This window comes from Camelina sativa, chromosome 8, assembly GCF_000633955.1.
Source record: "Camelina sativa cultivar DH55 chromosome 8, Cs, whole genome shotgun sequence".
NCBI lineage: Eukaryota > Viridiplantae > Streptophyta > Magnoliopsida > Brassicales > Brassicaceae > Camelina > Camelina sativa.
The window spans coordinates 5,487,772-5,499,618 of record NC_025692.1 but is presented as its reverse complement, the minus strand read 5'-3'; the positions used below and the strand labels follow the sequence as shown (position 1 = coordinate 5,499,618).

At 38.7% G+C, this 11,847-nt stretch overlaps 4 protein-coding genes across 5 annotated transcripts; 1 reads left to right on the top strand and 3 right to left on the bottom strand.

Moving 5' to 3' along the window:
- On the bottom strand, positions 352-7,621 carry LOC104706304 (dolichyl-diphosphooligosaccharide--protein glycosyltransferase subunit STT3A). Of its 2 annotated transcripts, XM_010422481.2 has the most exons (23): positions 7,334-7,621; positions 7,050-7,112; positions 6,908-6,963; positions 6,753-6,824; positions 6,554-6,659; positions 6,420-6,470; positions 6,085-6,180; positions 5,846-5,905; positions 5,644-5,757; positions 5,168-5,254; positions 4,701-4,804; positions 4,471-4,566; positions 4,188-4,308; positions 4,004-4,084; positions 3,783-3,911; positions 3,462-3,689; positions 3,209-3,352; positions 2,898-3,084; positions 2,720-2,817; positions 2,521-2,600; positions 2,362-2,449; positions 797-886; positions 352-587 (listed from the first exon to the last, which is right to left on the bottom strand). In XM_010422481.2, the coding sequence occupies exons 1-23, from the start codon at positions 7,460-7,462 to the stop codon at positions 531-533; spliced, it is 2,337 nt and encodes a 778-aa protein (XP_010420783.1). In that variant the 5' UTR covers positions 7,463-7,621; the 3' UTR covers positions 352-530. The 2 variants fall into 2 exon arrangements, with proteins under 2 accessions (XP_010420783.1, XP_019083897.1); XM_019228352.1 differs by lacking the exons at positions 352-587; positions 797-886; positions 2,362-2,449 and having other exon boundaries at positions 2,599-2,643.
- Positions 8,211-10,311, bottom strand: LOC104706303 (protein phosphatase 1 regulatory subunit pprA). The gene is made up of 6 exons (XM_010422480.2): positions 9,976-10,311; positions 9,596-9,826; positions 9,367-9,513; positions 9,139-9,281; positions 8,939-9,053; positions 8,211-8,634 (listed from the first exon to the last, which is right to left on the bottom strand). The coding sequence occupies exons 1-6, from the start codon at positions 10,243-10,245 to the stop codon at positions 8,554-8,556; spliced, it is 987 nt and encodes a 328-aa protein (XP_010420782.1). The 5' UTR covers positions 10,246-10,311; the 3' UTR covers positions 8,211-8,553.
- On the top strand, positions 10,511-11,204 carry LOC109125848. The gene is given in 2 exon segments (XM_019228351.1): positions 10,511-10,719; positions 10,721-11,204. Coding segments are annotated over 2 exon segments (240 nt in total). The 5' UTR covers positions 10,511-10,599; the 3' UTR covers positions 10,841-11,204.
- LOC109125015 (probable glycosyltransferase At5g03795) lies at positions 10,869-11,649 on the bottom strand. The gene is made up of 3 exons (XM_019228670.1): positions 11,314-11,649; positions 10,962-11,226; positions 10,869-10,903 (listed from the first exon to the last, which is right to left on the bottom strand). The coding sequence occupies exons 1-3, from the start codon at positions 11,647-11,649 to the stop codon at positions 10,869-10,871; spliced, it is 636 nt and encodes a 211-aa protein (XP_019084215.1).

Here is an 11,847-nt window from a genome sequence, read left to right as displayed (position 1 = left end):
TCTTACCCTTTTTATTTTTTGTCTTCCCAAGCAATAAATTATGAATGTATTCACTTGTTGTTTATATGATGCTATTAAGATAGAGGGTGATTGGGTGGTCGTGGGCATTTTAAAATAAATTCTGAAGTGTAGTTTTTTTTGTTTTGGTTTTGGAACATCCTATCACGTAACTCAGACTCAGTGTTATATAAAACTATTAGACAGATCGACTAAATAAGTCAATTGGTTAATTATATTTCTCTCGGCGATCAAATTTATATTTAAGAACTCAAACGTGAGCTATATACATCAATTTTTATATGCGTTGGTTGGATTGGATTGGACACGATTTTGCCACCATATTCGTAGATCTCTCTCGAATAAACATAAACTTCGCCTTAAACAGATCCAAATAAAGTTTACAAAACTTTTTATGAATCCCATCAGAAACTTTACTGCGTCTGCATCATCAATTCCTCGGAGAAACAAGAGAGATCTAAGAGTTAACAATATAACTCCACCATCCAACATTTAAAATTCTAGGATTTCTTCTAGACCCAAGGGTTCTTCTTCTCTGATTTTGAACTCCATCCAGAGCTTGTTGTTTTCTGGCAACACAACAAAAAGTACGTTAATATTATCTCGTCTCAACACAACAGCGTCACAATCCCTCTCAGCTTATTTCACACTTGTGTACTGACTATTAAAGTCGAAGTTCAACTAATACTTGCTATGATTCAAGTAAATAGACATCTATAGGTAAAGGTTGAATAGGGTTATATAATATGTAGGAGGATTTCAGACTAATTTCGCTTACCGATTTCAGCTTCTTTGCTCTACCCCGAATCCTGTTCCTGGCAGGTTTCAGCTTGTATATCCGAACCATCCAATGGTGACTCGTGAAAACCTGATGTCAAAACCAGTCATATTTACCAGAATCTAAGTAGAATCAATGCGCCCCCGGTTTGTAATAAATAACTTAAATCTCACCTCTTCGAAATGTGTGAGCTTAAAATGCTTCTTCCCAATCTCTGTCCGCCTCACCCGATCATAACCTTTGCCATCTGTCTCTACAAACCTGAAGAAAGATATTAGAAACTGAGCCTTGTAAAGAGCGTTAAAGGTTACACTTATAGGAACGCATCGTACCTGTAGTAAGAGAGCTTGTACATAAGGCAGTTCAACATTGTTGGAGTGGCTTCAGAATCAATCCGGTATTGGCCATCTCTCTTTGCAAAGCAATTAATAGGTAACCAGGTTCAGATTCAAAGTCTTCAAAATTAATCAGCCATCACAACTTGTTGCTAAGACCAAAAGAAACGAAACAAAACAAAAAGCAAAAAAGTACCAGATAATCAGCTTCCTTTATATGAGGAAAGACACCGCCTCCAATACGAACCATCCACAGAAACTTGTTAATATCATCACTTGGGTAACCAATAAGACCTGATGAAATGATTGTCAAATTAGAGAATATGGGTCAGCAATAATACATCAGAAGACAATGTCACGAGCCAGACACATACCACCAAAGACGACAAGAACATATTTCACATCCAAGGAGTTGAAAATTTCCCACGCCGCCTTTTCTGGAGATGACATTGCAGTGCCAACAGTTGCAATGTGAGTATTATTCCAGGTATTGTTGTCAACAATAACAGTTCTATTAGCCATAGCTGTCGTCTGATAACCATAGTCCCACCATGATGCCACCTACATGATTTTGTTTTTGCAATACCAAACTCAGGCAACTTCATATATCAAAGACAACTTACACCTCTACCAAAAGAAACTTAATAGGATCCAAAAACTGGCTTGTCTTTGTCAAAGTAACTTACTTTATCATCCACATCAGTATTATGGCTTAACCATGCATAAGATTCTCTAAAATCATCGAAGACGTGTAGGCCATCGCGTGATTGAGATGTCAATACTATTGATGGAGCTGAGTATGCTTCTGCAGCAGCCCAGACACAATGAATCTACAAAGCAAAGGTATGCATTTGGAAGCCTTATCATCTGTAATCTGTCGTTTAAACTAACTGTAAAAGATGGGACCATAAAATAACAGCTCGAAGAAAGTCTACATACCACATAGAAAGCACCCAACATTATAAGGAGAAGAAGCGCAACAATAGAGGTTTCAAGTGGCAAAACAAGAGCCTTCTTCTTAGCCTTGGACTTAACAGAAGGTTTATCAGCAGGTTCCCTCTCTTTTTTCTTGCCCTTTTTAGAGGACCGCTCTTTTACAATTTCTTCACCCTTGTCAGTCTTACCAGCAGAAGCATCATCTTTTGGGGCATTGTTCGTATCCTCTGCCTAACAATAGAAACACCCATTTTTTTNGCGCCCCCGGTTTGTAATAAATAACTTAAATCTCACCTCTTCGAAATGTGTGAGCTTAAAATGCTTCTTCCCAATCTCTGTCCGCCTCACCCGATCGTAACCTTTGCCATCTGTCTCTACAAACCTGAAGAAAGATATTAGAAACTGAGCCTTGTAAAGAGCGTTAAAGGTTACACTTATAGGAACGCATCGTACCTGTAGTAAGAGAGCTTGTACATAAGGCAGTTCAACATTGTTGGAGTGGCTTCAGAATCAATCCGGTATTGGCCATCTCTCTTTGCAAAGCAATTAATAGGTAACCAGGTTCAGATTCAAAGTCTTCAAAATTAATCAGCCATCACAACTTGTTGCTAAGACCAAAAGAAACGAAACAAAACAAAAAGCAAAAAAGTACCAGATAATCAGCTTCCTTTATATGAGGAAAGACACCGCCTCCAATACGAACCATCCACAGAAACTTGTTAATATCATCACTTGGGTAACCAATAAGACCTGATGAAATGATTGTCAAATTAGAGAATATGCGTCAGCAATAATACATCAGAAGACAATGTCACGAGCCAGACACATACCACCAAAGACGACAAGAACATATTTCACATCCAAGGAGTTGAAAATTTCCCACGCCGCCTTTTCTGGAGATGACATTGCAGTGCCAACAGTTGCAATGTGAGTATTATTCCAGGTATTGTTGTCAACAATAACAGTTCTATTAGCCATAGCTGTCGTCTGATAACCATAGTCCCACCATGATGCCACCTACATGATTTTGTTTTGCAATACCAAACTCAGGCAACTTCATATATCAAAGACAACTTACACCTCTACCAAAAGAAACTTAATAGGATCCAAAAACTGGCTTGTCTTTGTCAAAGTAACTTACTTTATCATCCACATCAGTATTATGGCTTAACCATGCATAAGATTCTCTAAAATCATCGAAGACGTGTAGGCCATCGCGTGATTGAGATGTCAATACTATTGATGGAGCTGAGTATGCTTCTGCAGCAGCCCAGACACAATGAATCTACAAAGCAAAGGTATGCATTTGGAAGCCTTATCATCTGTAATCTGTCGTTTAAACTAACTGTAAAAGATGGGACCATAAAATAACAGCTCGAAGAAAGTCTACATACCACATAGAAAGCACCCAACATTATAAGGAGAAGAAGCGCAACAATAGAGGTTTCAAGTGGCAAAACAAGAGCCTTCTTCTTAGCCTTGGACTTAACAGAAGGTTTATCAGCAGGTTCCCTCTCTTTTTTCTTGCCCTTTTTAGAGGACCGCTCTTTTACAATTTCTTCACCCTTGTCAGTCTTACCAGCAGAAGCATCATCTTTTGGGGCATTGTTCGTATCCTCTGCCTAACAATAGAAACACCCATTTTTTTTTTCCAGAACTTGGTCAGCACAGATGACTTATCAGGGAGAATTAAGTAGAGAGAGAAGCATACTTACATTATCTGTGGAATTAGACGATCCACCTAACTGGTATTTGATGGAACCCGTGAAAACATCAAAAGCTTGAGAGAGTGCAATCCCAGACATGATGCATGCTGCTGGAGCGAGCACGAGCATAAGACGAACCTAAGGGATCAGGAAGACATGTGAATACAGGGTTGACTAAAAGAACTAGGCAATAGAAAGATGAAACTGGAATTCGTAGACATGCAACTCACCATAACTCCAGAAAAGTATACAGACATTACAATGTAAAGGACCACAAAAGAGCTGGAATCAGATAAAGGCGAAAAGCACGCCTACCACCAGAAGATAAGAAAAGTAAAGAATCAACACAAAATATATGGACAAAGAGTCATTTCATGTAGTACAAAATCTAACTACAATCAAAATTTAACTCACAATGATGCCGGCAGGGACCAAGAAAGCCAAAACATTGATATCCATGAAATAAGACGGCCAAGTTGGAGGTTGATGTTCACTGACACTTGCAATTATTGGAATATACTTGCTTGCATAAGTTCTGTTGTAATATAGATAAAACCAAGAAAAACGGAGTGTCAGATATGTTACAATTATAAAATGATAAAGCAGAATTCCTGGAATGTGGACAAGGACATACTCAAATTTGCGAAGAAACTAAATTTCTAGGAGAAAAAAAGATAGAAATACTAGAACAACTCACGGATCAAGTAGACTCAAACTCCTACCGCTCCATCCTCCTGTTGGACTTGAAGCCACCAATGCCACAAGGATTGCCACAACTATGAAACACACAACCCTGTCAAAAATATTGGAGCAGAGATGAACATTTTACCCCATGACGCATAATCCAGCAAAGCTAGAGGTTATCCCATCTCTATGGTAAATGGTAATTGTAGACATGTCAGAGAGCAGCAGTATAAAAAAGCTTACATGCCGATAGACACAACAAGTGTCACAGCAACTTTGAACATTTTAGGAGTAAGAATGCCTTTGATGTAGTATACGAGAGCGACAACGTGGATGATGATGAAGACCTGCATAAGATATCGATAAATTTTTCTTTACAAACGTAGAAGTAAATAAAGAGAATAAAAAGTACAAGATTCTGTGCACTTGCATTTTTTTCGTACATAGATTAACATTAAGCTTAAACTCAATATATCCATCTCAATGCACTTTACTACGTACACATATTAATATATCTCCCAAGAGAAAATTTAGAAGGCTTCAAAGTTCTATCTTAAATAACTCTACAGGCATCAACTAGTAAACTAGCGTCCACAAAATTATGCACAGGACCGCACTAATACATGGCCAACTTACACGAAAATTCAAAATCAATAAACTGAGCATTAAATGAAGAGGCATACATAACAAAATAATGAAAAAAAACTCACCAAAAACGAGGCAAAATGTTCAGAAGTCAAAACGGCATTGAAACCAACAACAGGCACCAATGCAGCTAACAACGTGCCTAACACAACCTGCATACGCATGGGAACAGTTGCTGTCAATAACTTTTAGTAATATGTCCTTTCAACTATATTCAGCATCTTATGTGATACATAACCACTCCACTCCAACATAGGATGACAAATAATTTCAGAATAATACTAAAGAATGTTATCTATATTCGTGAAAACCATCTGAATCATCATCATTCACGGATCTTCATAGTTACGTCTCCAATGGACAGTTCAAGAATGGCTTAAACAATTATGTCCCTTACATTTCTCAATCATATTACGAATTCAGTTTTTGTCACTCACTAATAGCTAGAGTCCGACCTTGGACAGAGAATAATATACTTGAGTCTCACTTGTACATTTTAGATTTTTCAAGGAAAAAAAACCGAGAAAGGAAAGATTCTTACCAATGGAGCATAGGCAATGTACAGTCGAGGAGAGTATCGGCCAGTTACAATGCACAAAAGCACGTGCATTGGTATCAGGTTGATAATGAAGGTGTAACCTCCCCATGAACATACCTAAATGATGGAAAAAGGTGAAACTGAGTAGAGAATAATAGTGACGAGGAAAAGGAGAAAAGAATAAGAAATTTATTCCAAGTCCTACCATGTAAAAGTATGCAAGGGCATTCAGGGTGGCATAAAACAAGGAACCTGTATTTAATGTCTGCATAAAATTCATGATAAGGATCAATCAGGAGAATAAACTTAACAGGAATTTGCAACTAAGAAACTGATATTTACAAGAGAAAGCTTGATGTTAGTTGTTGAAGGAATTTTATTATACACATGCTCCATGTGGTGAAAATCAAACCAACTTTACATGGCATTGGAGAAAACGCTAACCTTTATGTAAAGATAGAAAGTGAAGATCAAAGCAAAAATGGCAACAGCTTCATTGTCATAGCTTCCAGCTACAGATCGGGATATATATGAGGGAACCTGCAAAGATAACCATTTAGCAGAAAGAATTAACATTCTAAAGAATCGCATAAATAGGCTTTTGTGGCAAATTCCACTAAATGATGCACCAATGCTGAATGGTGTACATGACATCATATAACCAAGCAATAAGCTATTTAAAGTTATAGTCATGATGTTCTCGGAACTCAAAGCTGTTCAGAACTCTTCAAAAACATCACTTGAAGAAAATTTCCATGTAAACTAATTGAATAAATTACCATGGCCAAAAGAACAGCAGCTGCTAGTCCTGCCCCGGAGCCTTTAACTTCCTGTTACAAAGTAAATACAATGTTGGATTCACTGATTCTGGAATTTACTAGTGAAATCATAGTAGAAGAAAAAAAAGACAAACCTTGGTCAAAAGGTACGTTGCCCAGGATGCGAAAGCTGAGAATACAGGTGCAGTGAAGACACAAACAGTCTCTACTGATAGAGGAATGTTTAGTGAATTTAAGACCCTGTCGCAGATGAATATAAACATTACAAATTTAAAACTACCCCATTCGTATGTATCATCAAATAATAGCTGATAACGGTGAAACTACACTTACCACCAGATGGTTCCAGCAGTCAACGTTAACCCAGGGTAAACAGTTCCTCCAATCACACGGCCAAGAGGATACCTAAAATCAAATAAATTGAAACATAAACAAATAAAATATGCTATTGAAGATAGCAATAGACCAAGGAGATCCTAAAAAATTACCAGGTCCGATCATCAAACCAATTCCAGAACTCGTATATTCCATTCTTCGATAAGAACTGAAATAAACAACAAATTAATATAGAAGAACTCGCCAACAAAGCTAAAACTAATATATCCTCGATAATAAGAAAAGAGAGTGAACCTGAGTGACTCTATAATTGAAGTAAGGATCAAACTCATGAATCACACTTTCATACTTTATAACCTGAAAATATTCAAAAATGAAAAGGTATGAGGTTAGTCACATAAAGTAACACAGATACAGTGTGTGGGAAGAAACGAAGCTACACCAATCAATGGCAAATTATGAGATCGGATCTAGAATAGCCGGATCTAAACTAAGCCCGATCGGATCTTGAAGCCTAGCAATATTTTAGAACACTGAAAACGAATGAAACGAGCAGAGACATGAGAGTGTGAACTCACAGAGAAGAGACGGATCGAGAAAGCGAGGACACCAATGAGGACGAGGATCAGAACTGAGAGAACGTTGCCGAAAGCATGCCTCATCGCAGTCGTCGTTGCAGCCGGCTGTGGGCTCTCTAGAGCCGCCATTTTATGCGGCGGAAGGTGAGCTCTCCGGCTCGATGAATGAATCGGAGAGTGAGGAACAAAGGATAGGGAACACGACTTCAAAAGGTCGGAAGGGTTTTTGGACGCGAAAACTATAAACTATCTCCGGCAAAACTATCTTCTCACGGGAATTACATGGATGTTTAAGCTGCGGTAAAACTAAAGTGAACAAACGACTGACCCAGCCTTCGTGGATTTAACACATGTCATGTCTTCATTCGCCACAACTCATCTCATCTAATCCGGTTTTCTTGCGTGGTGTAAAGTAAAAGTAAACAATCAAATCAAATCACACCGGTTAGTGGAGTTGACTTTCCAAACCGAGCAACACTCCAGTCAATTGAAACCTAATCAAAATATATGAAGTGATAAAGGACTTTTCAATGGAATATATAATTCGTTTAGGATGAAGATGACACTAGTGGTTCGGATCGGACTTTACAACCACGTATGGAGTAAAACTGACATTTGGACATTCACGACAGAGATGCGATGTCTTGTCCAACATAACTAATACTGCCCTTACTTTACAACGGATTCAATAGATTTGATCGGAGTGGCCAGCCTTCACTGCTGCTACAATGGTTAAGTTGGAGACGACAGAGAGGGTTTTCTTCCCGAAAAAAATGTTCTTTCACGTTTAGTTCCTTTGAGAAATATTTGTTACACTTATATAAAGTTTCAATACTGAACAATCATTCACATGAAACTATGAAGATAAGAACTCCAGGGGAAAAGTCAAAAATACAAATAACAGTATTCAAGTTAGTGTTGGTGGAAACAAAGACAACCTCAGACTCGGGATTCCCTTTTACAGACAGTGTCAACATACTTTTACAGACCAAAAACAAGTACATTAGTTTCCTTGCAAGAGAACACTAGAATTTCAAAACGTTTTGATAATTATCTATGAAGAGAACTCGTTTGCACTTCTTTATGATAAACAGCTGAGACATGTATATTTTCGAGAAACCACTGTTTTACCTGATTTCCTGAATTCGTGCCCATGCTCTGAAGACTGAACTATGAGGAAGTAGACATTCAAAAAAAGAGCAGAGGAGGAATATCCATCTTTAAGCAAACAAGTTAGAATCTATTTGCTCCACATTTGGAAAGATTTGTCTGACCACAGCAACATAATCCGAAGACTTGGCCTGCCAAGAGATAGACAAATAAAAATTTACATATTTAGAATTACATATCGCTTAATGGATCCAAAGTAAAATGATTCCCCTACAGAAAAAGCTAATGTTTTTTATGGATTATCAAAAGATATAGAGAAAAAGGATTCATCTAGATTACTATGTGCATTGAACAAGACCAGCAATGGGATCATACATGTCTCATTTCACTGACATTCCATACCAAAAACCAAAATCAAGATATGAGATCCTACAATAATGCGTGACAAAAATTCGATAAACAGTGACTAAAGACTTTAATTTTGGTTAAACTTACACAAGGGTTATTTTCGAGGTAGATAGTGGTAAGCTTCTCTTTAGATCCTGTAACAGCTTCTGTGATTGCTTCAAGTGATTCTATCTGGTTATCATTAAGCCATAAATCTTCCAACCTGTAGGTTAAGGTAAAATAAGGATGGAGAAAACAAAGCACCAAAGGACATAAATCAGTCTAAAGCAAAGGGAAAGGTGAAATACTTTGTGAGGTTCTGAATATCATCAACTGATGTAAGCTTGTTGTTCGACACATCCAATACCCGTAGGTTGACCAATGCACTCAAGCCTTCCATTTTTGAGATACCATTATGGCTCAAATATAACTCTTCAAGAGCAACACAATCCTGGGCACATTGTTATCATGCATGAGAAGAATAAAATGCTGGTTTGAGTTTGCAGGATATATATAGAATGGTAAATAATACACACCTCAAACCCTTTCATAGAGGTCAATCTATTGCTCTGCAAGCTGATCTTTTTAATGCATTTGAGCCCACACAGGTTGACAACTTTGATACGGTTTCTTCCGAGCCATAGTTCTTCTAAAATTGTGAAGTTTTCCAAATTTTCCATTACCTGAAACCACAATGCAGTCATATATATATTGCTGAACCACTGTAAAGCAAATAGAAAAATCTCAAAAGAAGAGGGGACAAACCCGCAATCTATTAGACCCCAATTCAAGAATCTGCAAGTTGTGCAAGTGTTCAATCTCCATAATCTTGTTAACTTCATTTTTAGACACATAGAGTTCCTTCAGTGAGCTAGTGGCCTTGGATAATCCTTCCAACGAAGTGATCTCATTGAAAGATATATCGAAAACCAAAAGCTTTGAGAATATGCTGACATCTGGTACTTTTTCGAGCTTGTTATCTCTGAGAACTAGCTCCTGCATCAAAAAGTAGTGTTCTAGATTGGTTCCAGGGGGACAACAACAAAATCAGATGCGAGAAATGCATGTTTGACATATTTCACCATTTCCCAAAGCACTCATAAGATTCAGAAGTAAATAAATGAAATCAGAGAGTGGAGAATCACCTCGAGATCGGACAAGGCGTCCCAGCGAGACAAAGGCTCGACTCCGGAATCATCGATTAGGTTCTGGCGAAGAGAAAGCTTCTTGAGCGCGGAGAGCTGAGCGATCCTCGAGTCTAATCCCGACAAACGATTCGCGGTGAGGTCTAGCTCAGTCAGGGTCGTAGGCAACTCGACCGTATCGAGACTGTGGAGCTGATAGCTAGTGAGATCGAGAACATTACTCGAATCATCGATCTCTACCAATGGTTCCTCCTCCTTCTCACTGTTCATGGCTTTTTGATTCAAGCTACCCTGATGACGACGACGAGCTTCAAAGGAACTTTGTCTAAGCGAATGTCCCTTAAAACTAAACGTCGACGTTTAAGGCACACTTCTAACTTTGTTGCCGTAGTAGGGTTGTAATATGGAGGGCCGTAAGCCCATGGATAGGCCCATCATCAGGTCATTAGGAGAGAATTGCAAACAGCGAAACAGGCAAAGGGACTTATGCCCCATAGTCAATATTTACAACTTTGTACTCATACAATAGACAAGTACATAGTACATTGGACGTAACTCGTAAGCCATAAGAAGTCCAGTCCATCATCTACGCTTCGCTTGGAACACTCGATTATACCAAATAGAATGCAAAACCATATGAAACAGATCGTATCTCTGCGGTTTAGCATGCCACAGAAAGTGCCTTTGCGCCTTTCTCACCGCCATTTGCATCTTTACGTATTTCTCTTCTGGTATCGACGACAAAATATCTTTCAACCTCGGTATGTCTTTCTCCGCAACAATGACAGAGAACGCGCTCCAATCAAGAACCTCGAAGAAAGGCGGCACAAAGTTGTCTGATATAATCACAGGGACACACTCATAGAAAATAGATTCAACCACCCTCGGGCTGTTTACTTCAAACCCTTTTGGACAGATGCAGTACTTGCTGCTTTTCATATGCTCAATGTAATTCATCTTGCTCGCTACACCAAACGGCATCCGACCGAAGATTTTCATTTCCGGGTCTTTGTCTTTCCAGTGCTGCAGCAGAATTGCACGTAGGTAACCGTGCATGCTTCCAGCGTAGAAAGCCAGGGTTCGCCTCTGAGAAGGCGGTTTCCCACCCAAATCACGGAGAGGATTTTTGGCAGCTCGGACATATGTTTCAGGAAGTGAGATGTCTCTTCCAATCTTGAAGCCTGCAGTTACATCTGCATTGCATAGAGCTTTGATGCAATGCTCCATGTGGTGCCTTGTCTCATATGGTGCCTGTTTAGTTAACACAAGTTAAAAAGGTAATTCCCACTGATGAAATGAAATGATTAGTACAATTTGAAGAATTCAGGAGATGCATACCCAATCATGACAAGCAACAAGAAAATGATCAGCCCCATCGGTTCTATTGAAGAAAGGGTACTTGGCACTGATGTGCTCAGTGTATTCCTTAAGAAACTGGCGTAGGTTTGTGCGGTTGTGAGAGTTACGCACATAAAGCTTGAATTCTAGCATCCGTGCACTAAATGGCATATAGTACAAGTGAGCCCTTCTGGGGTCCTTTACAGTGTACTGCTTGTTTTCTTCCATCAACTTCATGAACCATCCTTCTGATGCATACAATCCCTTGAGTATTGGAGTATGGAAAATGGGGCAGCTTCCTTCCTTATATACATAAACTTTGAGCATCCGTTCCATAAGTTCGTAACTCCTGAGATGGATAACTGAATCGGGTAAGTCAAGATTACCTCTTTTATAGGAAGGCACTACCAAACAGACCAAATTTGTGAACTAAACATATTATATGAACTCAGGCTTTCCCTTGTCCCTCTCTTCTCGATACTAACTTCCAAATAGAAAACTGTCTCAACTTTGGACCTTATGGCATGAATTTTA

Excerpts from the sequence above, each read along its gene's own strand:
- LOC104706304 (XM_010422481.2), bottom strand. The coding sequence starts at position 7,462 with ATGGCGGCTCTAGAGAGCCCACAGCCGGCTGCAACGACGACTGCGATG. Across the intron at positions 7,113-7,333 it reads TCTCGATCCGTCTCTTCTCT|GTTATAAAGTATGAAAGTGT; the intron begins GTGAGTTCACAC and ends GAATATTTTCAG. Across the intron at positions 2,450-2,520 it reads TACAAGCTCTCTTACTACAG|GTTTGTAGAGACAGATGGCA; the intron begins GTACGATGCGTT and ends ATCTTTCTTCAG.
- LOC104706303 (XM_010422480.2), bottom strand. The coding sequence starts at position 10,245 with ATGAACAGTGAGAAGGAGGAGGAACCATTGGTAGAGATCGATGATTCG. Across the intron at positions 9,514-9,595 it reads TGGGGTCTAATAGATTGCGG|GTAATGGAAAATTTGGAAAA; the intron begins GTTTGTCCCCTC and ends TTGTGGTTTCAG. Across the intron at positions 9,054-9,138 it reads GATATTCAGAACCTCACAAA|GTTGGAAGATTTATGGCTTA; the intron begins GTATTTCACCTT and ends CTTAACCTACAG.
- LOC109125015 (XM_019228670.1), bottom strand. The coding sequence starts at position 11,649 with ATGGAACGGATGCTCAAAGTTTATGTATATAAGGAAGGAAGCTGCCCC. Across the intron at positions 11,227-11,313 it reads TTGTTGCTTGTCATGATTGG|GCACCATATGAGACAAGGCA; the intron begins GTATGCATCTCC and ends TTAACTAAACAG. Across the intron at positions 10,904-10,961 it reads CCCGGAAATGAAAATCTTCG|CAAGTACTGCATCTGTCCAA; the intron begins GTCGGATGCCGT and ends TATGAAAAGCAG.